The sequence below is a fragment of the Sminthopsis crassicaudata genome, chromosome 4 (assembly GCF_048593235.1).
Source record: "Sminthopsis crassicaudata isolate SCR6 chromosome 4, ASM4859323v1, whole genome shotgun sequence".
In the NCBI taxonomy this organism is placed as follows: domain Eukaryota; kingdom Metazoa; phylum Chordata; class Mammalia; order Dasyuromorphia; family Dasyuridae; genus Sminthopsis; species Sminthopsis crassicaudata.
In genome coordinates, this window is record NC_133620.1 from 407,434,975 (window position 1) to 407,455,551 (window position 20,577).

At 33.3% G+C, this 20,577-nt stretch overlaps 1 protein-coding gene across 5 annotated transcripts in view; it reads left to right on the forward strand.

The window, feature by feature from the left end:
* Positions 1 to 20,577, forward strand: part of CCDC18 (coiled-coil domain containing 18) — a 79,319-nt gene that overhangs the window by 19,798 nt on the left and 38,944 nt on the right. For 4 of the 5 annotated variants that reach the window (XM_074262709.1, XM_074262711.1, XM_074262712.1 and 1 more), the window contains exons 9-16: positions 573 to 864; positions 3,930 to 4,054; positions 4,183 to 4,343; positions 7,566 to 7,789; positions 9,237 to 9,347; positions 9,840 to 9,971; positions 13,998 to 14,132; positions 14,302 to 14,379. In XM_074262709.1, coding sequence (XP_074118810.1) covers positions 573 to 864; positions 3,930 to 4,054; positions 4,183 to 4,343; positions 7,566 to 7,789; positions 9,237 to 9,347; positions 9,840 to 9,971; positions 13,998 to 14,132; positions 14,302 to 14,379 — 1,258 coding nt within the window. The remainder of the gene's footprint in view (positions 1 to 572; positions 865 to 3,929; positions 4,055 to 4,182; positions 4,344 to 7,565; positions 7,790 to 9,236; positions 9,348 to 9,839; positions 9,972 to 13,997; positions 14,133 to 14,301; positions 14,380 to 20,577) is intronic. The other variant, XM_074262710.1, reaches the window with a different exon arrangement.

Below are 20,577 nucleotides of genomic sequence, written 5' to 3' on the forward strand. Positions count from 1 at the left end.
GTCATTTTAATTTCAGATGTTAGCTTAATGATGCTTTCTTTCTTTCTTTTCTTTTCTTTTTTTTTTTTTTTTTTTAATACATTTTGCAGTTTTCTAGGAAGGAAAAAACAGTTCATTATGTAGCTTTCTGTTTTGGCAGCTAATGCTAAATTTTAATCTTAGAATCAGTTTTCTCTATTTGCTACTTCTTATAAGTTACAGAGTTTAAATTCTCACTCACTCATTGAATCAAGTCCTTTAAAGATCAATAGAACATTATCTGCTTTACAAAAGTATTTTATAGTTGAGAACAATAATCTGTAGTTTTCTCTTGTGTTCTTTAATTCTTAGCCTAGGAAATTAAAGTATCCTTTGTGTTGTGAGAAATGTGTTGCAGTCAGCTTTCTTGGAATGCATTTTAAAATAAGAATAAAAAGATCATTAAAATATTATTAAATTATTCTAATTATATGATTTTATTTGAAAGTGTTTTATTATTATTTTAATAAGTTAAAAAAGGTGTTAAGAATGATTATTTAAAAAGAGAATATGCTTATCCTCAGTTCCTTTTTTTGTTGTTTTTTTCTTCATAGGCAATTAAAGGATGAAAATAATGATGGAAAAGAAAGAATAAGGAGTATGGTTTTGAAAAATTCTGAGATCATGTCCCAACTAACTGAGTCTAAACAAAACATCCTAAAGCTGGAGAATGAGTTAGAGGACAAAGAAGAAATTCTTAGAGAAAAACTTGCTCTAGTGAATGAAAACAGAGAATTAAAAGTCCTTATTACAAAGCAGAATGAACGACTGAGTTTGTGTCAGAGTGAAATTGAAGATTCAAGGCAAGAACTAAGCAGTTTGGAAATGATTATTTCCCAGTTGCCAGTAAGTGTGTTTGAAAATATAACCTATCCACATCTAGTTCTTTATGAAACAGGAAAAGAAAATTCTCTTTAGGTGCTTTACCAGATAGTATCATGCTGTGGTTGCTTTACTTGATTGATCTCATTGGGCTGATTCTCTTTTCTTCTTATACCTATCCAGTACTCTTCTTCATACATTCTCTTGAACCAAGTGCCTGCTTTCTACCCTTAAACTATCTACTCACTCTTCTTTCATGAAGCATGTACTGTGTCTTATCTTTTTCAAGTCACCACATTACAGTTAGTCTCATCATACCTCTATACCCATCTTCTAAAGAGGTTGTTTAGGTAGTTTGTGTGTAAAGGGATTATTGATGGGTAAGAAGAACAGATCTAGGGTCAGGAGGCTACAAGTGAATAATGGTTTATGATTATTTCTTATACTTGATGATCTCAGTAAAATCACTTATTCAATTTCATGCTCTATAAAGTACAGGCCCCAAGAACTCATTTTTTCCCCTCCTTTCTGTCTCCATTTAATTTTCTCCAAAGATCTATCATACCTAACTTTTCTTTTTTTATTATAGCTTTTTATTTACAAAACATATGCATGGGCAATTTTTCATCATTGACCTTTGCAAGACCTTTTGTTCCAACTTTTCCCCTCCTTCCCCCTACCTCCTCCCCTAGATGGCAGGTAGTCCCATACATATTAAATATGTTAAAGTATATGTTAAATACAATATATGTATACATATTTATACAGTTATCTTGCTGTACAAGAAAAATCAGATTTAGAAAGAATGTAAAAATAACCTGAGAAGGAAAATAAAAATGCAAGCAGACAATAACAGAGTGGAAATGCTATGTTGTGGTCCACGCAGTAGAACAATAGTTCTTCTACTGAGTGCAGCTGGTTCTCTTCATTACTTAATAATTGGAACTGATTTGGATACTCTCATTGCTGAATATAGCCACCTCATCAGAATTAATAATCATATAGTTTTGTTGAAGTATATAATGATCTCCTGGTCCTGATCATTTCACTTAGCATCAGTTCATGTAAGTCTCTCCAGGCCTTTCTGAAATCATCCTGCTGGTCATTTCTTACCGAACAATAATATTCCACAACACAATTCATTTTTAAAATATTTAATAATATAGTTGATTTTCCTTATAATCCCACATAGTGCATACATTTTAAAGCATTACTCTTAAGAGTCTGAAAGATTCACTCAGCTGCCAAAGAACCACTAGATTAAGAATCACAGAATTTTTGAACTGGGAGGGATCCTAAAGATAATGATTTTTTTTTTTTTTTTTTTTTTTTTTACTACAATAAAGGCTCAGGGAGGTAAAGTTACATAGATAATTTGGAGCAGAACTGGACATGCTGACATGTACCTATCATCCAACTACCCTAGAACCTGAGGCTTTTGGGCCCCTAGATTCAGGATGATCTGAGCTGCAGTGAGCAAGGCCAAGTATGCCTTAGCACTGACTCCTTCATGAATATGGTATGGTCCCAGGCAGAGCATGGAGTAGGTTAGGGGGCAGCCTAGGCACTTCTCACTGTGAAGGGATAGAGAGACCAGTATTAAAAAAGACAATTGAAAGTGCCCCAGTAGAAAGAACCCTAGACTGGAATTATAAGATAAGGGTCCTGGCTCTGTTACCTATCAACTGTGTACCCTTAGGCAAGTCATTTAGCTTTTTTGACCCTGTGCTGGCCTTGTCTTGTGTTCTAGCACAATGCTTAGCAATAATAACTATTGTCTGTTTGAGTAGTCAGCTGTTTCATCTGTAAAATGAAATTAAATTCCTGAAATTATTGTGTAGGAAAGCACTCTATGAACTGCATTATGTGGCTATGAAATAGTCATATAAAAATAAAAATAATCATATTAAAAAAGTACAAGGTAAGCTAAATAATATATATTTTTAAACTTGAAATTTTGAATTTTAACATTGTATTAGAACCTTATTACAAATTCTTTAAGTTGGAAAGAAACTCTTGAAGCCCAGCCCAAACTTAAAGCATGTATTCCTTTCTGAAGGTGGTCAACAGCTTCCCTAGAACAATTCCACAACAAGGAACTCATAACCATCTGAGCATTACAAAATTAACTCTTTTTGTTAAGAAGCTCTTCTTTGTGTTGAATTAAAACCTATTTCCCTTTAATTTCTACTCATTGATCTAAATTCTGTCCTTTGTATCAGAGTAAATCTAATACTTTTTCTACATGACAGTTCTTTATTTGAAAACTGTGATCTTCAAAAAGTCTTAGGTCTTCTTTTCTTCAGGCCGAAGTGTTAGTTCCTTTGTTACAATACATAATTTTAAATTATTTCACTATCCTGGTGATCCTTCTTTAACCTGGTTACCACCTGCCCTAAAGTGAGGTACCCATATAATACTCCATAATACTTCAATACATAACACTCCCAAAATCATCTGACCAAGGCAGAGTACAAGAGGCTATTTGTTCCTCCTACATTCTGGACCCAATAGTTTTATTTTATTTTATTTTTAAATTATAGTTTTTATTTACCAGATATATACGTGGGTAATTTTATAGCATTGACAATTGCCAAACCTTTTGTTCCAATTTTTTACCTCCTTTCCCTTCCACCCCCAGTTGGCAGGTTGACCAATACATGTTAAACATGTTAAAGTATAAATTAAATACAATATATGTATATATGACCAAACAGTTATTTTGCTGTACAAAAAGAATCGGACTTTGAAATAGTGTACATTTAACCTGTGAAAGAAATAAAAAATGCAGAAGTATAAGGGATTGGGAATCCTATGTAGTGGTTCATAATCATCTCCCAGAGTTCTTTTGCTGGGTGTAGCTGGTTCAGTTCATTACTGCTCTATCCAGTAGTTTTATTTATGCAACCTATTGGCTGCCATATTATGCTGTTAGCTCAGATTGATTTATCCCACACCTGCAATTCTTTTTTCAAGTGAATTATTGTATAGCTACAACTCTCATTATGAACTTTTAGAGTTTTCTATTTTAAAATACATGCACAGGTACATATACATATGCTTAACCATGCTTATTTTTTAACTTGCAGTTTAACAGAGAAAAATTTAATTCTAAAATGTGTATCTGTAAGCGTCAAGTGGAAAAGTTCTCAACCAAAGAAGATTTCTGTGTTTCTTGCTGTGATATAAATCAATCAGTGATCTCAAACCTCAGGTATAATGTTTCATTTTCTGGACTGATGGCAATCATTAAAATATCTTTTCTTTTTGGTAATGATAGATAATATTTTCTATAAATGTACTTTTTCTTCAACCTTTTATATCCCTTTCTTTTGTTGCCAGGATTAAGCTTGCAATGAAAGAGGCAGAAATTAATACACTTCAAACAAACCTAACTGCCAGTCAGTTTCCTGGTTCTATTTTTGGTGATGATGAAATACAGGAAGGTGGCCAATTAAGTGGCTTAGAAACAGAACCTGTAAAATTAAGTGGGAATCAAGCAAGTATGTAAAATTATAATTTACATATAATAAGAACTATGATTTTTATGATGGTTTCTTTGGGGAAGCAATTCTATCTTATGATCTGTTGTTTATTAACTTATTCACTAATACCTAATGGGTTAGCAAAATTTCTTTTTAATTCTTTATTTTCTTTAATCAAATAACATAAGGCATAATTTCATTTCTTCTTTTTACTATTATTCAAAGATCTTTTTTAAACATTGAAACCCCACATCTATTGTCTTATGATTCAATTCACTCTACAAGTTAGGCTTCTCTTAGTCCCTGTTAGTTACCTGTTTCCTTATAGTAAAATCTTGGTTATTTTGAATACAGCCATGCAGAAGGGAAATCTAATTTCCTAGACCCTAGGAGCTCTTGGAAATACAAAGAGAAGAAAGATTTTAGCAATCATCATTAGTAGCACAAATGGAGCATTGTTGATGGCAGTTAGAATCAGTAGTCAATCAGAAAGCATTTAAGTGACTGCTATGTTTCAGGCACAGTGCTAAGCACTGAAAATACAAAAAAAGACAAAAGACCATTTTTGCTCTCAAGAAGCTCCCAATCTGATAGGGAAACCACATGTAAATTATGATATTCAAACAGTATAATTTGGAGATAATATCAGAGATAAGGCACTTACCTTAAAGGTGATTAGAAAAAGATTCCTCTAGAAGATGGGATGCATACTTAGACTTAAAGGAAGCTAGGGAAGCTAAGAGGCAGAGATGAGGAGAAGAGAATTCCAGGTATGGAGAAAAATGAGAATGCCAAAGACAGTGTTTTGTTTCAGGAACAGCAGAATCCAGTGTGACAGAGTATGAGGGGAAGGAGAAGGAAGGTGTAAAAAGGCTATAAAGATAGGAAGCTTATTGAGTAAGAGTGGGATGAGATGGTCAGATCTGTGCTCTAGGAAAACCACTTTTGGGAGTTAAATGGAAAATGAACTAGAATGGAAAGACTTGGGACAGGCCAATTCAGATTCTTATTGCAGGCTATTGCAATAGTCCAAGCATCAGGTGATGGGGGTCTCCATCACTTTACCAAGTAGTGGCAGTGTCATCAAAGAGAAGCAAAACTGATAGGTCTGAGCAACAGATTGGATATGGGGAGGGAGAGAGAGTAAGGAGTCAGGGATTAACACTATGCTCTGAGTGAGTGGACTAGGAGGATAATGGCATCTTTGACAGTAATAGAGAAGTGTGTAATGGAGAAAAGGATTTGGTTCACTTTTGGATATTTGATTTAAGAAGTCTACCAGACATCCAGTTTGAAATGTCTGTAGACAGTTGGAGATCTAGAACTAGATATTGAGAGAGAAGTTAGAGCTGGATGAATTTGAGATCTGAAGGAGATTTAAGGATCATCAGCACAGAGATGATAATTGAAACCAGGGGAGATGGTGAAATCCCTAAGTGAAATAGTAGACAGAGAAAAGAGAAGAGAGCCTAGAAGAGAGGCCCTGGGAAACATTCACAATTATTGGGCCTGATCTAGATGAAAAGGTAGCCAAGGAGACTTACAAAGGATCAGACAGGTTAGAGGAAAACTAGGACAGATGGTGTCATCATAACTTAGACAAGAAAGTATCAAGCAAAAAAAATGATTGACAGGTCAATCTGCAAAGGCCAAGAAAGATGAGGATTTTTTTTAAAAAGGCTGTTAGATTTGGCAATTAAGAAGTTGTTGGTAACTTTGGAAAGAACAGTTTCAGTTTAATGATGAAGTTGAAAGCTAGATATTAAGTTTTAAAAAAGACTTTGAAAAGAAAGGAAGTGGAGATATCAATTATCAATGACCTCCTCAAGGAGTTTAGCCACAAGAGGAGAAGAGATATGCAGCAATAAATAGCTAGTGGGGAGGAGATGGGAAAAAATTGTGCACATTTGTAGGCAGAAGTTTGAGGTAATGTTTAAAAGGAGAAGCACCATTGAGCTGCTAGAAATCTGGCCTCATCATTCAGAACTCCTAGTTCAGATCTCATACTGAAAAATCTGACTCTGAACTTTCATTTAATAATCTCTTATCCCCCAAGCAGCTTTTTAAAACTTTTAAATTGGAAAGAAGATATTTAATAGAGGAAGGCCCCTTCAAGGAGTTCATCACATTGATAAAATCACAGTTCTAGAGGAAAAAAAATCCATCAGGCACTCTGACTACCAAAATAGAACAGGGACATCAGAATAATTTTACAGCATGAGAGGTGGCAGACAAAGACCCCTGAGCATCAGAATTATATTCTTTATGGCAGAGGAAATCTTAAGAGGGAGAGGAGAAGGTATTTGAAGCTAGCATAAGGGGTCCCTTATGGCACCCCTCAAAAACCCTCATAAGAAAGGTATCCCAGCATCCCCATTCTTTGAGTATATGGGGTGTTCAGGGAGTACTAGCATCTCTGCCCCAAGGAGCTATGGCTACTCCCCAGCAAAAATCTTGGGAGACAGGCTCAACTATGTTAGGGGTAACTGATAGGTCTCAAACCTGTTGGTGAGTTAGGAGAACTATAGTAAACTATTCTAATCTAAAATATCTCCTCCAGAAGAATAAGCAAATCAGACTTAATTTGTTGCAGTGGCCATGAAGGTGACCAAAGCAGGTTCTGTGGAGTGCTTGGTCCAATAGCAAGGTGCCAAGGTCATTCCCTGCGTTCTGGGCTATCACCATGCATCCTGACTTTTGTCTTTTGGACTGAAAGAGAAAGGCTGATGACTTTGTGCAACTCCGCTTCACTCAAGTCCACTTCATGCCCAAGTCAAAATATCCCTGATTGGCATTGGTCCTCTTCAAAAATGAAGGACAAGCAACAGAACATGCGTAGCATCTGTGTCTTCAATATATCTTAAGTGAAACTTGCTGTTGATTATGATGATCCTGAGAAAGTCAGAGAAGTTACATTTTATTCAGTATATCCTAATTAAGAAGATATGTCTGAATATCATTTAAAAGGTTTATATTTTTAAAAATTCTCATTAAAGGATCAATCCTTTAATATTTTGATGAAATAACTATCTAGAACAGCTTATTCCTGGGACTTTTATTTCATGCATCATGTAGGATGGCACATCACTTTCATAATGGATTTCACCTTTTTTCCAGTTCTTTGTGCTCACCTGTAGAAATTATTTTGTGATATTTTTCTGAACTAATTTACTCAAGTGTGTTTTGTGATAACAACCTTAATATTAAACAGTAAATGTAAAATTATATTTTGTGTCACAGCAGATCATATCCAATGTCAAAAGTTACATATTGTAAGCAAGCATTTTGAGAGAGAAAAACAAAGACTTGCTTCCGGCATAGAAGAGTTACGGGCTAAGTTGGCAAAAACAGAAGCTGAGAATTCTGAATTAAAGGCTGACATGGCTCATAGGACCAGCCAATTTCAAGCAATACAAGAAGAATTGTTAGAGAAAATTACCAATTCTAGTAAAATGGAATCTGAAGTAAGTGGATTTCTTTAATAAATTAACTCTAATTCAGAAGTACAGGAAAGGTGCCTTTTTCTTTTAACCTGTAGATTAAATTTGGCTTTGATCCTATACTTTCTAGTGGTTGAAAGATACTATATAATCATAGTGGGAAAAGTACTAATTTTATATTATACTTAAAATGAAATTGCATTTTATGACTTCACTCAATTTTATTTGGAACAATAGAAACAGTAATTTGTAGATCGGTCTTTAATCCAGTGTTTTAGTATGACATATTTATTGTAAATGTTTAAAAATTTTTCTCTCAGTTGAACAGCAAAGGAAAGAATAAAGAATTGATGATACCTACTTGAAAAGAGAGAAGTGTGTGGTAGAGATTGAATCTCTAATATTCTTCATCTATATAAAGGGAAAATAGAAGTTTTAAAAAGTTTCCACTGAGATAGGAAGCTATTGCTTTTCTTTGGGGATACCATGCTTAACAGCTGGTTGGTTCAGTGAATAGTGCTAGGCTTAGAGTCAGGAAGACCCGACTTCAAATACATTCTCAGACATTTATTTAGGCATATGACTTGGACAGGCCACTTAACTCCTATTTGCTTCAATTTCTTCATCTGTGAAATGGGGATAATAGTACCTATTTCCCAAGATTATTGTGAGGATTAAATGTAACAGTATTTGTAGAGTGTTTATCATAATAGGTATTTAATAAATGTTTGTTTTCTTCCTCTAAACTAGAGGCTGCATTTGGGAGCCATGCCTGGGTTAGAGTGGTTGTGTTTTTTATGTTTGTTTCCTTCAGCTCCCTTACTAAGAGGGAAACCCCATGGGGAATGGATGGTGAATAGTGATAAGGATGACTTACCTTTAATTTAAGCAATCACATCTTCCCCAGAAATTTTCAGGCATTGAGTTAGAAAATGTGTTGAATTGATTCACTTAAAGCCCTATCTGGGCCCTGGGAGATGGGTTAGATTACTTCCATTTTTCTTATTCTAATTGTTTCTGTTTCTCATCTCTGCTACTGCATAGTAGATTACCAATTGTAAAAACAACTTGTGATTATATGGAATCCAAAACTATTTTGCAAAAAGTACAAAGGTATCTATCACTGTACATTTGCTTAGGTTTTACACATAATAGAAGCTTTAAATTGAAAAGAATTTTAGGGATTGAGTAAAATCCCTTTATTTTTATCAGAGAGAGGAATTGTAACCTCAGTTGCTCAGAGTTACATAGGTAGGAAGTAGAATAATACATTACTTAAATCTAGACCTTTTTTGACTTCATAGCCAAACTTTTTCTACAATACCACATTCACACAATATGTTTAGTAGTATGTATGAAAAGATTTTTAAACTGCAGAATAAGAAAATTAGCTATAATTTCCTAGAAAAATAAATTTTATTTTCTGCTTATCAGCTACACTTATCTCAAAGTGTATATTTATTTTTTTCAGATGACAAAGAAAAATTCTCAGATTCTCACATTAGAGAAACAGCTTGAAGAAAAAACAAATGCTTATTCTTCTGTTGCTGCAAAAAATTCTGAACTGGAACAGGAAGTTATGGTAAAAATAGCCTTTTAACTGAGAATTCTCTTTGTTTTTGTACTTTTTAACAGCATGTTTTAAGCATTAGCATTGTTATTGAAGTTATTACAGTTAGGATCATTACAAATTCTACACCATGATTTAATTCATTTTGCATTTGTTTCTCTTTTTACTTACTTTTTGAGTCTTAACAGAATACTTGGCATTCTGTTCTCTTATTTTCATGTTTTATTTCATTGTAATCATATCAGTTTTATGCTATGTTCAACTCAAAAGTTTTGGGTTTTTTTTTTTTATTTTTACAACTTATTTCCCATTTTAAGAAATTCATATCCATTTAAAGTTAAGTAATTTAAATGCAATTTCAAGTATTTTTTTTTTTAGGTAAAAAATACTTAACTGCTTGGTCCTCATTTTGGACATTTTAAGAAATTTTATGCTTTCACATTAAATACATAATTAATGTGTTTTAATTAGTTATTTCCTTAAAAGTATTATTGTATTTTCTAGGAAAAGAATGAAAAGATACACAGTTTGGAATCAAATATAAATTCAGAACATGAGAAAATGTGTGTAGCTTTTGAAACGGCAAAGAAAATTCATTATGAACAACACAAAGAAATGGAACATCAGATTGAACTAGTAAGAATTTATTGCATTAAAATATAATTTCATTTTATCTTTAATAATAATTTCTTTTTTTAAAAGTGTATTTATTTTATTAATTTTGTAATTATAACTTTTTTTTGACAGTACATATGCATAGGTAATTTTTTTTTTTTTTTACAACATTATCCCTTGTACTCCCTTCTGTTCCAAATTTTTCCCCTCCTTCCCTCCACCCCCTCCCCTAGATGGCAGGCATTCCCATATATACTTTAATAATAATTGCAATAATTTCATTTTAATCTTTTAAAATCTTTTAAAAATAATTTTATTTATTAATAATTTACTAATTTTATTTTAATATTATTAAAATTATTTTAGTAATAATTTTAAAAAATAATTTCATTTTAAAACTATTCAGCAGATGCTTCATATGCTTCATATGATTTATTAGTGATAGCATTTGGATGAAAATCAGGTAAAAAAGGGAGAGTAACTATACTTAAGAACCTTTGATTAAATAGGAAGGAGAAAATTTGAAGTAGAATATTAGTTTGGGTGAAAAGCTTTAGAGAATAGAATAACCTTTACCTTTTTCAAAGTAGACTAACCAGTATGGTTAAAAAAGAAACTTTAAAAAAGATTTCATTATAATTTTAGAAAACATTTTATATTATTGCCAAAAGGATTAAAAACAGCCTAGAAAATTTTTATGATAAATGTTGGAATTAAAATTAGCTGGTACCCTTCTTCTATGCAGTCTTGGAAATTATATATTTGGGATATATTTGTCCAGAAAATGTGGGCTTGGATCAGGATCTGTTTTCTTTTGACTCAAAAGATTTGATGTTGTCTTGGAATGGCCCTCCTATCGAAGATGTGTAACACAAGGCTAGACCAATTTTCTTTAGGTATCATTCTCCAGATTTAGTAACTAGGTTCATTCTTTAGCTTTCAAGGGAGAAAAAATAAAAAAACAACACAGAATATTAATTCCACAATATGTTGCCATAGGATATTGTTTCTTATCATTGTTAAAGGTGGGTTACCAAGGAACTACAGAATTAATCTAAAAGGATTACTGCAAAGAATCAAGAGCTATTCACTTCTAGTTTAGATATCTCCTAGTGTGTATATATATGGCTAGAAGATGCCCTAGTATCTAAATCCCTTCCCCTAACTTCTATATGCCTCCTTGCCTTCGCATTTGATTTTTACAGAGACTAGGGCCTTGGTTGTAGTTGGAACAGCTTTACTGAAGTCAAAGAAATCCTAGTATACAATGTGGAAGGCTTCATTGCTTCCTGCATTGAATAACACTTGAATAAAGTTTAGTACACTTCTTTTCAGGTCATTATGATAATAAAAATGAACCTTGTTTTTTGGCCAAAGATTGCGTAATATTGTGATATAAATACCAGAGAGTAAGATGGAAAAAACTAGATGCCATGGTAAAATGGTGACCCAAAATTTGTAGAGCCCTGAACTAGGCAATGTGGAATAATTTGGGAACTTTTTAAGTAATTGGGTTAGAGAAGGACATTCCTAGGCTTTTATGCCAGCATGTTAAAGTTAAGTTTTGAGGTATTTTTTTCCCCTTGGAAATGGAGACAGTATCAGAAGATGGAGACAGTTTTGTAAAAAGTTCCACTTCATGTATATGGTTTTGAAGGATGATGAAAAGATGTAGGATGAAAAGGAAGATGTGTCAAAGAATTACTTAACCTTTAAGTCACACTTCGTAAAGGGGACAACCATGAATAGTATCTATTGGTTGCTAAGTTTCAGGAAGAATATAAATACAGACTTGCCTAAAATGATTTTTGACCCTCCAAAAATTGAGAAAAATTGTGTATTAGTTTAGTCTGTAAAGACCATCATACCACTGAATTACAGAGTAAATCTTTCTATGACCTTAGAGAGGAGATAGAATCTAGTCCTGTGACGTCACTGATTTGGCACAGGAATATCGAACATTGACATCATCATGAACATTTATATAGTGTTTACTATGTGCCTGATACTATATCAACTACTTGACAGTTATTATCTCATTCCATCACCTGATGGAAGGTGACTAATCTGTACATAAGGATCCCTGCAGACTTCACACTGTCTTAGTTATAAAATGTAATATTATTTGTTTTATTGTATTTTTACTTATTTTGTTAAATATTTCTCAATGAACATTTTAATCTGGTTCAGTATCCCTTGGGGAGTGTTATGGGCAAAAGGACTTTTTAACAGGCAGTGATGGGGAAGTGCCATGCAAGACTGTGATGGAGGAAAGTATAGATTATATATTGGTATAAAGTAATGTAGTTTTACTAGAATTATGGATGTGGATATGTGATCATGTGGAATAAGGCTATGAAAGGTAAAGTGGATTTACACTCCAGGATAAGAAATTCTTAGGGTATAGCCTGACTGCTTTTACTAATGAAATATTCATATTGATCAATTTGTTTTGAATGCTTCATTCCAAAAATATTTACTAGTTTTGAAAATTATTTCCACATAATAAATAAGACATAATCTCTTTGCCATTAATACCTAGTTTTGAGTAGCTTAAAATGTTTTTAAAAATCTTCCCTTGAATATTAAACTATAATTTTTTTTGTAATTTGAATCTAAGGAAAGGGAAAATATGAGCTAGGTTATGTAGAGTTTTAAATGCCAGGCAATATGATCATGTATTCTTCTATAGGAAGCCACTAAAGAATCTTGAATAGGGGAATGGCATGGTCATATCTAGCTTAATAATTTGGCTCCTTTGAATATTATGGATAATAGAGAAGAGGAATTAGAGGCAGGGAAACTGACCCACTGTCAAAGAACCTATTGCAGCAATAAGAGTGATCAAGGCCTGAAATAAGGTAGTGACCATGTTCTGGAAGGAAGGGGAACTTGCCCTATATTGTGGTTGTTAAACCAAGCTCCATTTTAAAGTCAGGGACATGATAAAGCATACAGAGATGAGGAAAGTGTTTTGATTTTTATTTTGTTAACATATAAATTGTCTGAATTCATTTGATGGTTGTCACTTTTATCTAGATTTTAAAATATAGGGGTTAGATGATTTTTGAGAATTGGCTTTTCTTCCTCCTTTTCTGGAATGTGGCCAAATTCTTTAGGCCTTCATATCACTTTCCACTTTCTGCCTTCAGGGCAGTTCTGTTTGTCATTGGCTATTTATGCTGATCCCCATAGGGAAAAATAGCTAGGTTTTTAGTGTTCTGATGTTTATATGTATTTATCACATTTTTGGGAATTATAGAATAGATAGGTGTTTTAGGAACATTCTTCAAATCATCAAACATTTTATATAAAATATATTCTCTAGTAAGTAATATTATCTAACTGCTAAACAGAAATGGAATTTTTATAGTTTTCTTTGATTATTTTTTTCTTGATTGTTTTAGTTCCAAGGCCCCTTAGATTTCTGGTGTAATTTATTATTTGTTATGCTTGTTGTATTGTGGTAACATGGTATAGGTGGAAGAAAGGAAAAAATAATTCTTAAACCCCTGCCATATGTCAAATCTTGTACTTTACAAATATTATCTCGTTTGATTCTTCCAATAGCCTTGGGAGGGAGGGAGGTGCTGTTATTATTCCCATTTTATAATTAAGGAAACTGAAACAAACAGAGATTAAATAACTTACACAGATTGTAAATATCTGAGTTTGGATTTAAACTTGGATCTTTCTCACTGTAGGCCTAGTACTTTATCCACACTGCACCTGTAGCCTCCCAAATAACAACTCTCTTATCCTTGGTTTCTTCATCTGTTAAATGAGGAGATTGAACCAGAGGATCTCTGATACTTCTTCCAACTCTAAATTTTATGATCAAGTACATCATAGGATGTACATTTATTGATTGATTTAATGTGTATTTCCTTTTTTTTTGAGTATATATTTTCTTTTAAACTTTGCTACTGATATGTTTTGGGCTAGTGTAAGATATATTTTTGGGGGTTGTTAATTGCATTAAAAATGTTGAAGTCCCTGAAAAAAATTATATGCAAATCAATTAATTAATCATGTTTTTATGCACAGTTTCAAATTCAGCTAGAAAAGAAAGACCAACAGTTCAAAGAACAGGAGAAGACTGTGTCCATTTTGCAACAGGATATAGCATATAAACAACATCATCTTGAATCACTGGATAGACTATTGCAGGAAAAAAGAGGGGTAAAAATCATGTTTATAAGATATTATTTAAGCATAAAATTTTTTTCAATTATCATTTTCTATTATGTGGTTGTGATTCCTACTCAAAACAATTATTTATTGCTTTCTTGGTATGTAGACTTTTTATATGCATGTTTACATATTATTGGCTATATCTTTATATTTATAGGAAATGGAGAAGCAGAATATCAAGAAAGATGAATCTTTGAAAATGTTACAGAACCAAGTATCTGAAGAAACAATCAAAGTTAGTACATTGTCATTTAAGAAATTCTTTCTCTTGTTTTAAGTTTTCAGAACTTTATTTTTCCAAACAATTTTTTTAAGTTTCTTTATAAAAAAAGGAATAAATTAAGAGTTATATTCTACAAATGCAGGCTTACCTATACTATTGAACATATTTTATTTCTTCATTGTGTACTGTGAGCAACTCTTGATTATTAAGTAGTTAATGATCTACTTTATAAACCATTAAAACTTCTTTTCCTGGCGCTTTCCTTCTGGATTCTTTCTTTTTCACCATTTCACTATGCATAAGGCTAAGAGCAGAAATGAATGGAAATGGAAATCAAAGTAGCTCAGATGGTATTTGAAATTACTAGCTCACATAAAGATTTTATATTAGATGTGAATTTCAATTGTTCATAACCTCTCTTTACAAGATATGAGGTAGCATGAGCACAGTAGCAGAGAGAGTGTTGGTTACATAATTAGGAAGATTCAACTCCAAATTTCACTTTCTACCATATCTTGGTGTATGACCTTGAGCAAATCTCACCTTTTAGTTTGCCAGGCAACTCAGTAAGATGGTAAGTTGCAGAGTTAGTAAGTTGCAGTGATCAGTGTTGATAGAATTCTTATTAGACAATTTTCATACCAATGAAATTGTAGATCTAGCAAAAAAAAGTTTTATGTTAAAATGAGATTAAATGTCAGTACCTTTCATTTTTCTGTCTTATATAGTTTAAAATTATCTGATAAGCATCTAAAATTCATATTTTTACATAATATTTGTTCTCTATTTTTTCTCTAAAATCCTTTTGTGATTATGCATGAAAGATAATCTTCTGACAATGCAAATTAATCTCTATCTTTTGTTATCCCTATTTTTTGCTAAAACAATCTAAAATTTGTTGATTTGTGTGTTTCTTCTCCAACCAAATAAACATGTAGGATTGAAAAAAGTATATTATTTAATGTAAAGATTGAATGCATGAGATAATATTTCTGATAAAACATCTATATTGTTGCTGTATGCCCACTTTAAAAAAATTAAATTCTTATATGGAAAGTGATTCCCATTAGTTTTTTTAAAAAGCTAGATTATGTTGGGCCAGTAGAAATCCTGAGGCACACAATATAATTTGTAAGTACCAATAGTTGTAACATAATAGTTGTTTCAACTTATAAATTGTGCCTCAATAGAACATTATATTCCATTTTTATTTGATGAATATAAAAAATTAAGTTCTTATGAATTCACTTGTAGGATAAGTAGTTTTATAGGCTTAAAATATTTTAAAAAATCATTTTTATTATGACAGAGTATGACATAAGCAGCACTGACATGTAACATGTAGACTTTCTGGTCTCTTAATCTCTTCATTTCAGAGGCAAAAATCCTGAGAAGCTCAGTGATTTTCCTGAGGTCGCACGGGATTGGGCCATGATTTGTTGCCAAATCTTTTGTGCATTCTACTCTGCCACAGTCAAAGAGCCCTGTGTATTCTGTTTGTGGCTATACCATTAATATAATTTGTTATTTGGATCATGTCAGTTAACTTCTACATATGAAACAAGAATATAGCATCTGCTTCCAACCCAAAAGAATATTGCATTAGTACAATCATGAAGCTCATTGGAAATGAGATTTGAGACACCATGCTAACAAGTTCTTTGTGGGTGCTAGCAGACTGCTAGTTGAGAAGGATATCCTGATATTCAACTAGGATCAAGAGGTGCCTACTGGAGCAGAGAATGGTCAGTGTTTGGTCAATTGAATTGCATTTTTTTGTTGCTATTGTAGATAAGATATAGATTAGTTGAATTCCAGCAGTCGTCTTAGATTGTTTCTTTTCTCAGTCCTTTTCTAGTCAGTGTGTCATTAAATAAGGGTCTGCTCCAGGCATGTGTTAAGTACAGAAGATACAAAGAAAGGCAAAGCATATTCCTGCTCTCATGGAGCTCAAATCTAGTGGGGTAGGCAACTTGCAACAACTGTGTACAGAGAAAGATATTAGACATTATCTAACTGGAGATGAAAATCAGAGAGAAGGCTTTTGCAGTTGAGGCAGCTAATAAGTAGTACAGTAGCCAAAGCACCAGTGGAGTCAGACCTAAGTTCAAATCCTTCAGACATTAGCTGTATGACCCTGGGCAAGTCATTAAACTCTTTATCTCAGTTTCCCCATTTGTAAAATGAGCTGGAGAAGAAAATGGCAAATCACTCCAGTATCTTTGCCAAGAAAACCCCACATGGGGTCACAAAGAGTTAGACATGACTGAAATGACTAAACAACAACAACAAGAAATTTGCATTAACAGAGGACCAAAAAAGATTTGTTTCAGAAAGCTGGCACTGGAAAAAACCAGGGAAGTTAGGAGACAGAGGGGAAAGGGAGAGAGTTTCAGCAAATGAAACTTTCCAAAGGCAGAAGATTTTGTGTCTGTTTTTAGGAACAACAAAGGAAGTTAGTCACTAGATTAGATTAAAAAGAAGATTGGAAAAGTAGAAGAGGCCATGTTATGGAAGATTTTGAAAGCCAAACAGAGGATTTATTTTTCATATTGGAAGGATTAGGAAGCCCCTGAAGCTGAATGAATGGTGGGAGGTCAAGGAGAACATGATCAAACTTGACCTTTGAAAAGGAGAAGTTGACAATTTAATAGCTGAGTGGAGGATAAGAGTGAAAAGAGACAGCAAACTTGGACAGAAATAATAACCAACAGACTATTGCAGTAGTTTAGGCATGAGGTGATGAGGGAGCGGACCAGTATGGTGCCAGTGTCAGAGGAGAGAAGAGAACATATAGAATCAATCAAGACAACCCAAGAAGCATTAAGTGCTTTCTATATGCCAGGTACTCTGTTAAGTCTTGGAGTTCATTGAAAAAAAGACAAAGAACACTCTCTTCTCAAAACCAGGGACACAGCATATAAATAAATAGGTACAATGGATATATAAAGTAGATGAAAGTAATGTCAAAAAGAAGGCATGAATAGGAAGCGGGCACTGGACATATGTCTTAGAGAAGTTGGGATTGAATTGCATCTTGAAGGAAGCTAGGGTAGCTATGAGAGGTGAGGGGGTAAAATATTCCATGCATTTTTGACAGATAAACAGAAAGAAGAGATGGAATATTGTATTTGAATAACTATATTCAATTGAATTATAGAATTAGAGAAGGGAATAAAGTATAAGATGAGGAATGAAGAGGCCATTTAAAAAATTTTTTTTAATCAGTCAATAAGCAAGTCAGTATGCCTATGTACATGTACCAGGCACTATTCTAAATGCTAGGAACAAAAATAGACAAAAAATACACTGTTAAAAATGCTATCTGTTACTATTTTTATTTTTAAGTTATTTTTTGTTTGCTTTTTTTGAAGTAGTATTTTATTTTTTCAAATATGTGCAAAGATAGTTTTCAACATTCACCTTTGCAAAACCTTATGTTTCAAATTTTTCGTCCTCTCTTCTTCCCTTCTCCCTCCTTTAGACAGCAAGCAATCCAATACAGGTTGAACATGTGCAATTCTTCTAAATGTATTTCCATATTCATCATGCTACACAAGAAAAGTCAGATCAAAAAGGAAAAAAACACAAGAAAGGAAAAAATCAAATAACAACAAAAGATGAAAAAATCATGCTTTGATCCACAATCAGTCTTCATTGATTTCTCTCTGGATGTAAATGACACTTTCTGTCCCATCTATTAGAATTGCCTTGAATGACCTCATTGTTGAAAAGAGCCCAAGTTCATCACAGTTGATCATCACATAATCTTGTTGCTGTGTACAATTTTCTCTTAGATCCACTCACTTCACTTAACATCAGTTCATGTAAGTCTTTCTAGGCTTTTCTGAAATCGGTCTGTTCATCATTTCTTATAGAATAATAATATTTCATTACACTCATATAACTTATTCAGCCATTCCCCAACTGATTGGCATCCACCCAATTTCCACTTTGTCATTACAAAAAGGGCTGCTATAAACATTTTGCACAACCTTTTCTCAAAGAGGCTGTTTTTTGAAGAGAGTTCCATAAGAGAGAGGGCTTTGAATTTGATCATGGAGGTAATCTACATTCTTCTTCCTCTTTAATCTGACCCTTTAGTGAATCAGTTTAACTCTACACTATGTACTGTACTTTCCTCTTGCCCCATTATATGACTGTGGATAATGCCTTGTTAAGTATCAACCTTGGGTAACTCACAGCATCCTTTGATTGTTTTCACTTTATTCATATCCTGCTGAAAAGAACTGGAGAAAAATCATAAAATTGAGTTGCTTGGTTCACCGGAAATTTGCTACATAATTTCAAATGGGCTCTTAATTATAGCAAGAACAATCCCTTTACACCTCTTTAATTTTTGTCTTACCTTAGTTGCTATTTCATGCCTTTTCATCTCTTTTCAAATGTCTTATTATACCCCCTCCTTTTAACCCATCTAGCTGAAGACCTTATCTCATACATTACTAAGAAAAATTGAAGCCATTCATTAAGAAAAATCGAAGCCATTCATTGAGTTCCAACTTCTTCGATTCTCTTCCCATGTCACATTACCCTTATCTTCTCCTTCATCTCTATCTCATGTGGAAAGGTTTCTCTTTGCCTTTCTCTTTGCCAAGGCAAATTTCTCTTCATGAATTTTCAATATCCTATTCTATCCTGTATTCTTCAGAAAATAACTACCTCTCTCATCCCCATTGTCTTTTTCCCTGCTGGGAAACATGCTTATGTCTCCTCCATTTTTTTTGAATGATGATATTTTATTTTTAACATTAATTTTTCAAATTTTGAGTCCCATATTTTTCTCTTTCTTTCCCTTCCCCTTTCCTGAGACAGTAAGCAGTTTATAATATTGATGCTACTTTGTACAATGATCTGGTTCTGCTCACTTTAGTTCATGTAAATCTTTATAGTGTTTTCTGAAATCATTATGTTCCTCATTTCTGATAGTAAAATAGTATTCCATTACAATCATATATCACAACTTGTTCAGCCATTCTTCAATTGATGGACATGCCCTCAGTTTTTAATTCTTTGCTACCACAAAAAGAACTGTTATAAGTATATTTTGTACAAATATTTTCTCTCTTGTTTTTTAAAATCTCTTTGGTGGCATCCTTAATAGTAATAGGAAGATTGGGAGATAAGAGATTTTGAGGAAAAATAAGTTTACTTTTGAACATGTTGAGTTTAAGATACCCATTAGTTTAAAATATCCAACAGGTAGTTGGAGATACATGACTAAAGCTAAGAGAGATAAAAGCCAAGAGAATTAGAGCCAAGTAGAGTGATCTAGGAATCAACTGCCTGGAGACAGTAGTTGAGCCTATGGCAACTGATGAGATCACCAAATGAGAGAGCAGAGAGTGAAAAGAAGAGGGGGCCGAGTGTAGAGCTTTAATGTACATGATCTGCATGAAGAACCAGCAATGGAACATGAGAAGTAATGATTGGACAGATAGGAAAACTTGTATTACAAATACTTAGAGAAGAGAAAGTATCCAGAAGTAAAAAGGTAATCAACAGTGGCACATGCTACAGAGTTCAAAAGGATCAGAATTGAGAAAATGGCATTTAAGAGATCATTTTTAAAATTGGAGAGGACAGTTTTTGTTAATAGATGAGGTCAGAAGCCAGATTATTGAGGTTTAAAAAAAATAAGAAGGGATGGGAAAAGGTTGTGAGCAATTGGTGGAGAAGTTAGGAGTGTTCGGGACCAAGGATACAACACAGAGTGTTTTGCTTTGATAAGGATTGTGACAAGCCCCCTCATCAGAACCTGAAGTAAAGGAGAAGAAAGCAAAGAAAGTTGTCTGATGGCAACTGGGGAAAGGAGCTCAATTGGTCTCAATTTTTAAAGTGAAGTATGAGACAAGGCCCTGGGTAGAAAGGGAAGGGGATGCATGGTGCTGTGGGAAATGAAAAAAGATTAGGAAGGATGAAAAAATTTGGGGGAGAGAGAAAGAGACAGAGAATACATTTAGGCAAAAACAAAATCACATAATTATTTTTACAAATTCATTTCAACAAACACTTATTGAGTACTTGTTCTTTGTCTTAGCACTGGGAGTAAAAAGGTAAAAATAAAAACTGGTATACTTCAGATTGACTTTCAGAATGGGACAGGTCTCCAAAAGATCCCCACTTCTTATGCAGAGCTGCCCTATGCCTAGTTTTCCTTATACATGACAGCAATGCTCAGGAAACCAC